This window comes from Cololabis saira, chromosome 8 (assembly GCF_033807715.1).
Source record: "Cololabis saira isolate AMF1-May2022 chromosome 8, fColSai1.1, whole genome shotgun sequence".
NCBI classification, from domain to species: Eukaryota; Metazoa; Chordata; class Actinopteri; order Beloniformes; family Belonidae; genus Cololabis; species Cololabis saira.
Window position 1 is genome coordinate 2,880,925 of NC_084594.1, and position 13,460 is coordinate 2,894,384.

General features: G+C 38.5%; 1 protein-coding gene across 2 annotated transcripts in view; it reads right to left on the reverse strand.

The window, feature by feature from the left end:
* rbbp5 (retinoblastoma binding protein 5) overlaps window positions 1-13,460 on the reverse strand; it is a 29,100-nt gene that overhangs the window by 11,044 nt on the left and 4,596 nt on the right. For both annotated transcript variants that reach the window (XM_061728353.1, XM_061728352.1), the window contains exons 3-8: window positions 12,761-12,933; window positions 6,280-6,420; window positions 6,038-6,200; window positions 4,168-4,277; window positions 2,481-2,600; window positions 51-204 (exon numbers count right to left, since the gene is read on the reverse strand). In XM_061728353.1, the coding sequence (XP_061584337.1) occupies window positions 51-204; window positions 2,481-2,600; window positions 4,168-4,277; window positions 6,038-6,200; window positions 6,280-6,420; window positions 12,761-12,933 (861 nt within the window). The remainder of the gene's footprint in view (window positions 1-50; window positions 205-2,480; window positions 2,601-4,167; window positions 4,278-6,037; window positions 6,201-6,279; window positions 6,421-12,760; window positions 12,934-13,460) is intronic.

A 13,460-nucleotide genomic window follows, 5' to 3' on the forward strand; every position in this document is an offset into this window, starting at 1 on the left:
CTGATAATCACACATCACTCTGAAACCAGACTAGTCTCCAGCGTCCTCACCGCCACGTCCAGCAGCAGCTCCCCCCGGGTCCCGTGCAGGATCTTCACCAGGTTCCCGATGCTTTTCTCCCAGATGTAGAGGGCGTGCTGCCGGGCCGATCCCGCCACGATGTACTCGCCGTCTCCGGAGAAGCAGCAGCGTTTCCACGGAGTCCTGAGGCCGAAGAAGAGGGACGGGTCACGGAGACTGGACAACGTAACACCACCGTAACACTCTACAGATCCTCCTTCAGACCGCCGGTGAATTTCTGACCTTTACCACCCGCAACGTGTGTGTTCCACTCCCGCCCACATCCGCAAAACTGAGAATTCATGCCGCACAATAATAGAGATGCATTGATTTTGTGTCTTCTCCCATTCCACAAGAGAAATGTCCAGACAAATCTATCTGATTTAATGTTAACATGATCATTGTGGAGTTTGATAGATGATTCACAGTTCATAGATCACCTGATTGAAAGTTAATAGATGCAAATCCATCATTATCATCATCGCACAAACTATTTTGCCTTTTCGCATCAATTATGTGATTGAGGTTACGGTCTCTTTTCTAAGAGAGACCTGAATAAGAAACATGATAGTGAGAACACAAATAAACAACATAATACATTTAAATATGACTTAGTTTTATAAATAACATAACATATACAAAGAGACTGCTTTGTGAAATATCCAATATGATAAATAACTTGAAAAACAGCTGTTTTAGAATTATTAGCCAGATGTCGCAGGTATTCTGTTTGAAAAAATAAAAATAAAAACATTCAATAACACTTATTATGCCTCTTTAGGACCTAATTAACAAAACAAAAACAGAACGAGAGTAGGCTGTGAGTGGCTAAAATAACACAAGATAAACAGAGTTAACAAATTAATTTAACAAAAGAATCACTTGGCCATTACATTTCTGTGGAGGAAGAGAATGTTGCTTCCCAATCCCCTCCGTTACTAAACGCAGTTTCTCCAAATATCTGACTGGCTTTGTCTTTGTTTTGTAAAAACCTTGTTTGAGGTTTATTTTCCACCAGATTTCCATCTTGTCGCTAGGCTACATCCCGATCCTGCAGTGTTTTTGTTAGCCGCCCGCTCCCGCCAGATTTGCATACTGTTGTTGCCCAACGCAGCCTTCTAGTTCAGACCTCTACTGGAGATTCTTCCAGCCCACAGCTAGAAAAGTCTGCAATGAATCTCTGAAGAGACTTAAATCATGACTAAGGGTGCTTTCACACCTGTACCGTTTCAAGCAGTTGTTCCGATACAGGGAACGTTTCCCCCTAAAGATCGGAACGTTTTGGTATATGTGAACACAGCAATCGCGCTCTGAAACGGTACAAAACAAGCTTTCCGAGATCTCCTAGGAGAGGTGGTCTCGGCCGATTCCAATCGAGACCTGAAACGGTTCATTTTTTTATTTGGAGTGATAATCCACACAGCAACCGATACAACTTCATTCATTCATTGTGTGTGTGCTGCCGCGGCGCAAGGAGAGGAGTCGGTGCAGCCTCCACCAACTCCTCTCCTATTGGACGTGCGAGATGTCTTCCCAACACGGCACAAATTAAACTTTGTTTGAAATTAAACAATGTTCAATTCGGGCAGGGTTTGCGCAGCCCAAACCCGGCTGCAGCAGGCGGCCTCTCGTCCGCTGCCGGGCTCCGCTCTGCGCCGAGCGCACATAAATGAATGGGTAAAGCCTGATTTATGGTTCCGCGTTAAATCGACGCAGAGCCTACACCGTACGCTATGCCGTAGGCTCTGCGTTGGTGTAACGCAGAACCATAAATCAACCTAAAGCCAACGGCTGCTGTCTGCGCTGCGCTGAAAGGGGCAGGTTGTTTATCCCGGGGTGCGGAAGAGGAAACTCCTTCCGCGTTCATTTGACCAATCAGAGAGCAGCTGGTTAGCGCATGGAATTTGTTAACAGCTTTGAAACGGTACAGACGTTTGCCACAAACCCCACGAACGAGAAACGGAACAACTGTATCGGTTCAGCCCCTGAATCGGAACAAAACAAACGGGCCACAGGTCTGAAAGCACCCTAATTCAACGACTCATTACCTTTAGATAATTTAAAAGTAAATTCTAAAGTAATTTTGAATTAAAGGAGCATGAGGCTGGATTTATGAAATCCTGAGTAAACATTGGATACACGTTTGAGTCATGGAGGCAGCTTCAACTTGAATTGGGACTGAAAACAGATGCTGACATGGCTCATTTCCTACTGACCAGGTAAGACAACATTGTAAGTCTGATTTAGAGCTTGATTTAAACGGCGCCTCCGTGCCGGCTTTGCTGTCGGCTGCAGGAACCCCGACGGCCGTCGTGGCGCTAATGAGTCTCATTTCTTATTCTTGCCTCATGCTCCTTTAATAATAATTGAATTCTGAGCCTGGCGACGCCCCCGTCCCAGCCCAAACCAGCCGTTCTCACCTGTTGACCAGGTCCTGTAGTTTCTGCATGGGTTCTGGTTCTCCGTCCCGACCGCAGGTCAGGATCTCCCGGCCGTCGTAAACCCTGATGATCCGGTCCGCCGTGTTGATGAGGAAGCAGCTGCACCAACGACGGAGAGAGAGAAACAACAAGCAGCAGCTTTAAAACAGATAAAATAAGACAGAACAGATCTGGCTTCTCGTTGCCGTGGTAACGTATTCAGTCAGGTTTCTTCACACGGCTCTGCTGCTGGATTTAAGACCTACTTGTCTGAGTTAGCAACAGTAACTAAGGTGGACAGGACTACCTGATTTATTAAGTATTCATTGGATGCTTTGACTGCAAACTTTACAAAAACACACATTAATCAGCTGTTATTGCTTAAACGGAGGCTCTGAAACAGACCTCACCTACAAACCATCCGTGTTAGACTGAGATCTGTCCTCCCATTGAGATTCATTAACTCATCTAATCATCTCAGAACCCTCAGATTTAAGGATTTCATTACATTTGATGTAAAAACAGTATTTGCAAGTTAAGTTCTTTTTTTTTTTTTTACCTTGTCTGCACACATATTAATGGTTGATACCATGCCGGTAGAAACCAGAGGCATACATATGTGCATTATTACTGTATTTAGTATATATACATATATACCGGTATATGCATACTAGGGCTGGGCCATATGGACCAAAAGTCATATCTGGATATTTTCTAGCTAAATGTTGATACTCGATATATATCTCGATATTTTTTCTGGGCCTTAATTGGGGTTTCCCCCAAAGCATTATAGCATAGCATCTCTGTTAGCATCTCTGTTAGCATCTCTGTTAGCATCTCTGTTAGCATCTCTGTTAGCATCTCTGTTAGCATCTCTGTTAGCGTCATTTTTTTCTGAGGCAAACCCTTAAAAAAACAGTCAGTTTTAATACAAAGCCTCGTGCCAAATGTCACACAGGTTCCTTTATTAACAGAGGTCTGCACAATATCAATATGTATAAAACAAATGAAATAAGAATAAACTGCCTGCATTTATAGAATAAAAATGCTTCTTGAATAAAATAAAACAAATATCCCTTTCCTGCATAACAATTAAATTAAAATACACTGTAATTAATACAATGTAGACAGTAACAGGCAGACTTTTCCACTGAGGTTGACAGTTGCAAATAACAAAAAATGTGTGCAAATCTCAAATAAAACATTCAAGTCAATTTGTCACAAAATAAGCTATATCAATTTAATTTTTTAAATCGATATAAACGATATTGTCTCGTACCATATCGTGTTTGAAAATATATCGATATATATTAAAATCTCGATATATCGCCCAGCCCTAATGCATACATATATGCATGCAAGTTAAGTTCAATTAAATTAAAAAAGGTCCAAAACTCTGGAATGATGAATGTGTTGCTGAAGTCAACATTATCTTTTACCTCCTTCAGAAAGTTATTAAAAAACATCTTATTCTGTCTTAACCTACAATGTCTTTATCTTTAATGTAATCCAGACCTTGTATCCATGTTCTCTTTTACGTTTATGTTTATAATTTTTTGATTTGTTGTACATTATCTTTGTTACTTCATCACAGTTGTTGATGGGAGTGGAACTCCCATCAACTGAAACCTCCAGACCGCCTTAAACACAGCAGGTTTATTTTTCCTGATTTCCAGTTTCCTCTCACCTGCCCTTCCGTGCGAACTCGATGGACTTGATGGCCGTGGTGTTGCTGGTGCCGGTCGTCACCCTGAAAGACGCCACCAGCTCCTGAGTGTTCGTGTTCAGCACCAGGATCTGAAACACAGGATTTTAGTTAGTTAGCACGTTTGTAATGGGGGTTTCATTTATATTCAATCATATTAAAGTTAAATGTTCTGGATTTTTTAGATTGCATTGATTTATGGATTCTGAATATTCTTATGGAATTGAATTTTGTATGAATGTGTGTCTGTATTTGTGTGTTATATCATATGTGTGTGTAACTGTATTTTATATATAATTGTATTATATATTATATGACAATGTGAGGGGGGGTTGAACTTGATAATCTTTGCTTCCTTCAGCTCCTTCTCGAACTTGCACTTCATCGTAATGTGCTCTTTTTTTATATTATTTTGTTTCATGCTTGTGCATGTTTGAGACAAATAAAAATCAAACATATCTGGTATGCTACGGTGAAAACTTAAAAGATAAAAGGGTCTTTAAAATTATCTTTAAAAAAAAAGCTTCAAACAATAAGAAAACTGGCTTATAAGCTTCTGGCCTGTTGTTGCTGGAACACCTTTTTTTTCTTTAATGGAAGAATACCAACGAATGTGTCCTGATGTGACTTATGTGACCTGTGGTTTCAGACTCCACCACTAGGGGGCGGTTTATAGTTTTATTTGGATCCTCATTAGTTCCAGCAAAACTGCAGCTATTCTTCCTGCGGTCCAACACACAATACACAGAACATGACAACAAAAATTAGAAGCAAACCTAAAGAGGTAGCATATAAAAAAGAATGGAAAAACAGAAAATAAAGAAAAAATAAAAAGTAATTCCGTTTAACATTTAGATATAAATAAAATCAATACATATTCAGATATTTTATAACAAATTCAAACCATGTATAGTTATAGTTTGCACCAATAACCATTTTAATAAATATTAATTTATTTTTATATATATATATATATATATATATATATATATATATATATATCTCCATTATTTATTTAATAATAATCAAATAAGCTTAGTATGTGTTTATATTAGGAATGGTTGATATTTTACAGTTCACGATAAACCGTCAAAAAAATCCCCCACGGTAAGAATTTGTATCTCACGGAAAAAACAATAAATTCCCGTTGATGACGTTTTTGTGTAAAGCTGATTTATGGTTCTGTGTTAAATCCACGCACAACGTACGTGAAGGAAGGAAGGAAGGAAGGAAGGAAGGAAGGAAGGAAGGAAGAAAGAAAGAAAGAAGCAAGCCTAAAAAGAAAGAAGCCTAGAAAGAAAGAAAGATAGATTTATAGTTATAGTTACAAAGGTGGAGTTGAATTGGTATTTTTATTTATTTTTTTAAATCGTCATTTTTATCGTTATCGGGATAAATGCAAGAAATTATCGTGATACATTTTTTAGTCCATACCGCCCATCCCTAGTATATATATATATATATATATATATATATATATATATATATATATATATATATATATATATATATATGAGATGTTTCTTTACTAACAGTTTGAATTCTTTTATGTGAATAGTTTAAAGTGTTTGGGAAGTGTGTTCCATGCAGACGTAGCTCTGTACTTCACCGTTCTGTTACCACAGTTTGTCTTTATTTCTGGCAGTAAAGTTACTCTGAGAGCACGTCTGGTGCTGCTATGCTAGCTAGGATTTTCTGAACTGTAACATCATTTTTTGTATAGAACTTGCAGGGTTTTTGATATGGATACATTTCTTATAAATATTAATAAAGAATAAAGTTTCTTTCTCTTCTCTTTCTCTTACCATTAACCAGCTGAGATTTCTATGCATTTTAAACAAACGGGTCTGACCTTTCCCTTGGCGTTCCCGGTGTAGATGTATTCCCCTCTCCGGTCAAACGCTGCCACCACGTTCAGGTCCGAGTCGTCGTCCACGGGCAGCACCACGTGTTTGGAGTCCGACAGCGTCAGCAGGACCGGAGCCGACTTCATGGGACACACCAGCACCTTGTCCCTGAAACACCACACGTTATGGTACGAGGTCTGCAGGACCTGGCAGAAACCTAGACGACCTCGGTGCTGCCGACACTCACATGTCCCGCGGGTGGTACTGCAGCTTCAGGATGGGCGAGGGGAAGCGGAACCGCTGGTCACAGTCTCCCGTCAGGACGTCCCACTGGGACACGATGTTGTCTGTGGACGCGCTGACCAGCTTGTGTCCGTCTCGACTCCAACTGGACACACAAAACACACGGTCAGGTGTTTGGGACACGTACGTCCACCTTAAATCATCACTAGTGGGGTTTCAATTTTAGTTTCAGTCTAGTCTTTGGGTCAAGCCATCATTTGATTAAAAAAAAAAAAAAAAAAAAAAAAAAATGTACATCTAAAAGACAACAATTAAAAAGATAAGAAAACAAAACAAAGCAAACAAAAAAAAAAAACAACAAAACAAATAATTTCATCATTTAACACATAATATTGACCAGGACTCCCTGGCAGAAGAGATATTGTATCTCAATGGGACTTTCCTGGATAAATAAAGGATAAATACAAAAAATAAAATAAAATGTCTTAATCTACATGTGCAAAAAGGAGTAGGAAGAAGTGTAAACTGATTTAATCCTACCCCCATTCACTAATCATTTATTAACACGTATTTATAATAACTAACTATACTGTAATTATACTCACACACATAGTTGAGTATTTCTATATATTTGTACACACATGCCTATATAAATATACTTATTTACACCATACTTTCCCTATACTAACTACATCTTTTAGTCTTATTTTAGTCAGAATTTTCCATTTAGTCTTAGTTTAGTTTTAGTCAAAGATTGTATTTAGCCAAACTCATTTTACAATTCAAACAAGGTTATCTTATTGTTATATTAGAGTTTATAATAAACATTACATTTAAAAGAATTAAAAAAGCCAGTTTGATGAAGAAATGTCATGATAATTGTTAAGTTAGGCGGGTTTTCTTTTTTCTCTCTCTCTTTTTAGCACGATTGTCATATTTTTTTTCTTTGAATCAAAAAAGAATACGACTATCTGTGTTTGACGACAGCTATTTTGAGTTATTTTATAACTTTGGTTTTGTTTTTTGTTTGTTTGTTGTTGTTTTTTTTATTACATTTATTGGAATGTGTTGTTTTTTTTAATTGCATAATTTGGTTTTGTTTTTTTGATTATTTCATTATTTGAAATTAGATTTCTTAGGAAAAAGGGACGGATCAAATAAGCGTAGTCTTCTTTCTGTTCCCTTTCATTCAAGGAAAGAGATTTGTTGAAATTATATTGAAATGTTTTGTTTTTCTTTTAATGAATGAAATAAAGAATAAAAAAAAGAATTTGTTGATGTTGTTATAGACTCAAGAATACATTCATTCCAGATACAGAAGACTCTAATTTGAGTTTACATGTTTATTTTCCAAATTTCTCCGCATCTTTTTCTTTTTCGACGACACATTGGGTTTTCCTTTCTGAGTCTATGTAGGAAAGTTTATCCAAAGATCTAAAGACTAAACTGGTTTAAAGACTAAACCAGAGGAAACAACTTAAAACATTGATATTAAGGTTCTTTGGTAGAACATTTCATCTCGTTTTGGTCAACGGGTTTTTATTTTGTAATCTACATTTTAGTTCCATTTTTATTCCTCTACGATATTGCATTATATATTTAATTTTCCTCAGGGAATAAAGGTTCGTTGACGACGATATTTAGTCATAATTTTCATTGACGAAAGCAACTTTAGTCATCACCCACATGCAATTTCAAATTACTCGTTAAACTTGATCACGTGATCAAAAGATAATAATATGAATATAAGTTGGGATTCCTGTGAGATTTGTTAACGGTATCGTTGCTCTAACGACAGAAACAGAAACTTCAAGAGGACTAAATGAGACTAATGTCTTATTCAGACAGGATTAGTGTCATCTGATGCCTGTGGTTAAAAACTCAGGACGACATTTAATCCAGTGAGATTTAACCACGTCTGAAAGTTAAAGTTAAAATTCCCCGGTATTTCATCAAACAGGTCATGGGATGATTTTAATGCAACACAAGTGCAGTCAGTAACTTCAGGACAGAAGACTTCTCATCCTCTTTCCTGGAAGAATTACAGCAGTTACAGAGGATTTAAAGGCACATGGAGACGCATAAAAACAAAAATCCCTCATCACATCACAAAAGTACGACGGAGTATTAGGGCCAAACTAAGACAAAATAAAATTGGAAATTACGAGAATAAAGTCATAATATAATGAGAATAAAGTCGTATAATTACGAGAATAAAGTCATAATGTTGCGAGAATAAAGTGGTAATAGAATAAAGTCGTAACATTACGAGAATAAAGTCGTAATATTACGAGAATAAAGTCGTAACATTACGAGAATAAAGTCGTAATATTACGAGAATAAAGTCGTAACATTACGAGAATAAAGTCGTAATATTACGAGAATAAAGTCACATTACGAGAATAAAGTCGTAACGTTACGAGAATAAAGTCACATTACGAGAATAAAGTCATAATATAATGAGAATAAAGTCGTAACATTACGAGAATAAAGTCGTAACATTACGAGAATAAAGTCGTAACATTACGAGAATAAAGTGGTAATTTATGAGAATAAAGTGGTAATTTATGAGAATAAAGTCGTAATATTACAAGAATAAAGTGGTAATTTATGAGAATAAAGTGTTAATTTATGAGAACTCTAACAGGAAGAGCATCTTCTCCCTGTGTTAAAATGAGGAATATTGAGCATCTTGTGAAGTTATATTTATATATTTATAATATATTTAATATTACGACTTTATTCTCGTAATATTACGACTTTAATCTCATATTATTATGACTTTATTTTCGTAATTTCCATTTTTTTTTGTCTTAGTTTGGCCCTAATACTCCGTCGTACAAAAGCATCGGTGAAATGGACAAAAATCAAACGCAGCATTCTATATGGAAAGATTAAAACCATCCATGACCTCTGTGTTTGCTGAAACAGGGAAAGTAATTTAATTTTTACTTTATAAATCAGTCATGTCACATTCACACTGATTTAATATCAGAATCTTCCTCCTTGATCTTTACAAATAACCTCAGATAATATCAGGTCAACGTGAAGACGAGTCTCCAGACTGAAATTCCAAGGAAGCCACATCAGAGAGGATCAAACAGACCATAAACAGAGTAAACGTCCTCAGGACACGAGGAGGAAACACTTTTATCACCCCGACTACTCCGTTACACCCAAACTGGACCAGATATCAGTTCTGATACTGACAAAACACGGTATCAGATATGGTATCATGGTTTCTTTATTCCTTTTCATATATTTATGGCCAGTTATCCGGCTAAATATGCTGCACGTAGTATGTACTGAATGAATGTTTGCAGCAGGCGACTTATTCCATTTCCATCAAGATAAATAAAGTATTCAGGTATTAAAATGTCTCCTGATGTCACTGAAGTTAACACGTTAAACATGTGTGTGGGTAACTTTTAACAAACTGTTGGGATGGTTTCAGATCTTTATTTTGAGGGTATCTTACTCACATTTAAACAACTTTGTCAGAGGTATCAAGTTCCCCCGAAAACATTTTTTCAAATATTTTCAAGTAACAAGTTTTATAGCATCAAAATATAAGACAATCATAACCACACCGAGTCAGTTATTGAGAAAACTGTGCTTAATAATTTAGATGGTAAGAAACTCATATCTAGATTCTATAACCTTTTTGCAAAATATTCAATAGAATCGGCACCAGATAGATTAAATGCTTGGAGAAAAGACATACAGGATGAGATAAGGGAGAGGGATTGGGGGATTGGCGTAGTGCTGGGCGGTATGACCAAAAATTGATATCACGGTATTTTTCAAAATTATATCGGTTTCACGGTATATCACGGTATTTTTTTTTTTCATGCACAACTGGGTGTTAACCACATTTTCTAATGATTTGGAAAGGAATTGCTGCAGTAAATTGGCTTAGAATGGCCTATTTTACTGTCATGAGGAGGAAATATTGTAGAAAAACATTAATGTCCACACTAGTATAAATACAGGTTTGCATGGCCTCACAAAATGATGCCGTTTACAATGAGGTGGCGGCACTTATGATAAAGCAGATATATATATAAATAAATTTGATTTAGGCTTTTCAAAGAAAAAAATCTTTTACAAAATTACAAGGTAGAAAATATTTATTGAACATAAAAAACTGAACATGTTTTAATTTCCAGCATTATGTTGTTTTGGTTCCACCTCCTGGTGAATGTTGGTAAAATTCTTATCTGGTTACTTTTTGGTTGGCCAACGATTTATGTTTGTGGTGCAACAGTTACGGGAGCGGCCAGTCTATTACTGTAGGTAAAATTCTTATGTGGTTCCCCACTTATTCCACCGGACACCGAAAGTGTTTTTTTTGCCATTTTCGGCCGAACAATTTCGGTTACCGAACAATCGGTGCATCACTACTGCTAAACAGTCCCCTCACAAACAGTGTCCAGCGGCGCTACGTTCCGCCGCGCGGCGCGGTGGAACGTAGCGCCGCGCGGCGTTCCCACAAACTCACCGGTATTACGGTATATGAAAAATTCATATCATAAGAAAAATAAACACCGGTATTCGGTATGAACCGGTATACCGCCCAGCACTAGATTGGCGTGTTTAAAGGCCCAAAATAATTCAATTAACACAAGATTTAAATTGCTGCAGTATAAATGGTTAATGAGGGTTTACATAACCCCTGTTAAACTTCACAATTTTTTCTCTAACATTCCAGATGTTTGTGTTAAATGCCTGACTGAAGAGGGAACTTTGATTCACTGCTCATGGGAATGCCCTAAGATTCTGTTATTTTGGGAAAAGGTAATCAAATGTTTATCAGGTGTAACATTCCTTTGATGCCAACAATCTGCATTGGAATATAACCCCAAATACACTATCAGAACAAAAGTAAAAAAGTAATCAAAAATGACTGATTTTGGACTTCTCCATGCAAGAAGAATGATTGCACTCCACTGGAAAGATGTGGAACCCGAAACACTGGGATGGTGGGAGAAGGAGCTGAGACATTGACTTATATTGTCAAAGGTAAACAGAGAGTTTGTAGATATTTGGGACTCATTTATGTCTTTCTTGACCAACGAAACGGATAACACTAACTGAACAACAAAACTTACACTGGCGATGTGAATGTGCTGATCCTGCCTTTTAATTTTAATTTCACTTATCAGTTTGAAGTCTGTAGTCATTCTTAAAGGGAACCCTGCATATTAAGACATGTAGTCCCTAATTAGCCACAATTGTTCTCTTATACTAAAATATGTTGTTAGAAACACATAAAATAATCTAATTGCTTTAAAAATCTACAATGTTTATTACATATTTTGACCTGCGGGAGGCGCCATGTTTTACCTGCGCAATGTATTCTGGGGGCGATGACGTACGACGGTGGCTCTGGGAAGATAAGCCCCATTAGTTTAACTGGGACAGGTATCTAAAACATAGATGAGCAGCATCTCCCGGCCGTGGAGGCTGACGAGGGAGCCCATAAGACGTCTCGGTTCAGGCAAACTGGATCAAAGTTCTGTGATGCACGGGAGATCTGCAAAAATGATCAATGTTGTGCGCATCTTACCAGTGCATTAGGCTCCTGCGTAGACGCCGTAGCCTACGGCGTAGACGGCGTAGGCTACGCCGTAGCCTGCGTAGGCTACGCCGTAGCCTGCGTAGCCGGGGCTCTACAGCCCGCAGCGCTCCGCCACCCGCTCGCCGCTCTCCGCTCTCCGCTCTCCGCTCTCCGCTCTGCGCTCTGCGCTCTGCGCTCTGCGCTCTGCGCTCTCCGCTCTGGCCGGGATGGAGACGCCGGTGAGCATAGCCCACCCCTGCCCCCCCCTAAAACCGGCTTCGGGTGCTGGGTCCACCGTTTGATGACAGACCAGAGGAGGGGACTGGCCCCGGACTTTGACGAAACGGGAGGCGCAGACTTCGCTTCAAATAGGCAAGAACATCTTTATTTAATTTAATGTCGCCAGATCTGGCTGGGGTTTTTATTGTAGCATCGGCTATCTGCTAGTTGAAACGTGTGGTCTGTTAGTCTATCTGAGTTTTATGGTGTTTTTATAGTTCATGCTGTATGGGGCTGCACTTTTTTTTAATTTTTTTTTACTTTTTTGTAGGTGCGCCGTCACCTTAATGTTCAGCTGTGTTTTCATCTGTGTTTCTGGTGCGCCGTCATCTGTTTAGCTGTGTTTTCATCTGTTTCTGGGTGTCAGAACAGTGGACGGGGGCCAGCAGGTGCCACCGTGTGACGTACTACCCAGAACGTAAAAAACAATGGCGACCTACATGTTAAATTATATTTTCAAATTTTATAAAAACGAAGACATCAACAAGGTTTTTTATATCACATTGTTATAATTGATACCAACATTTATCTCTTAAGACCTACATGTCTTAATATGCAGGGTTCCCTTTAATGTTATTTATTTATTTGCAATGGCAGTAAAGTACTCAGACAGCTTCAGCTTCCAGGATTTGGAGCCGGGTCTCACCACAAGGAGCAGACGGGGTGGATGTGAGCGCTGATGATCTTGGCGATTCCCCGCGTCAGGAAGTCCCAGATGACGATGCGTCCGTCGTTGCAGCCGACGGCCAGCAGGGTTCCCCAGCGGTTGAAGGTGCAGGTGAGGGCCATGCTGATGCAGTCCAGGGTGCCATCGGCCTCCTGCCAACCACAAAACAGTGACTACGTTTACATGCAGTCAAAATTCGGGTTATTGCTAATATTCCGGTTACTGAAACATTGGGAATATTCGCTTTACATGGTGATTAATCATTCAGGATATCTGGATCAAACCAGCGACGCACGGAGAACATCATGATGCAATTCCCGTCATTTCTGCTTCTTCTTCCTGTATCCAAATTCAAAACAAATGCTGCTTCAACTTTTCTCTCCTTCTTGTAAATCTTCTATCCCGGTACTTTCTAGCGTCTACAAATGCAGAAATGTTCATATCCTTCATTACATTTATGAAGTGATTAGTCTCCTCCTGGTCTTGGTTTCTCCGTGTTTATAAGAACTTCCTGGACTCAAAAGACCAGGATTCCTTGTGAACAGAGCATGTGCAGAAAACAGATTCCTGTTCCGTTTGATGGGGATATTCTGTTTGGTGTTTACATGACCCAATATTCAGGTTTTAAAAGGAGTAACCCAGGGCTCATGTTGGGGTTTTTAAAAACCAGGATATGAGC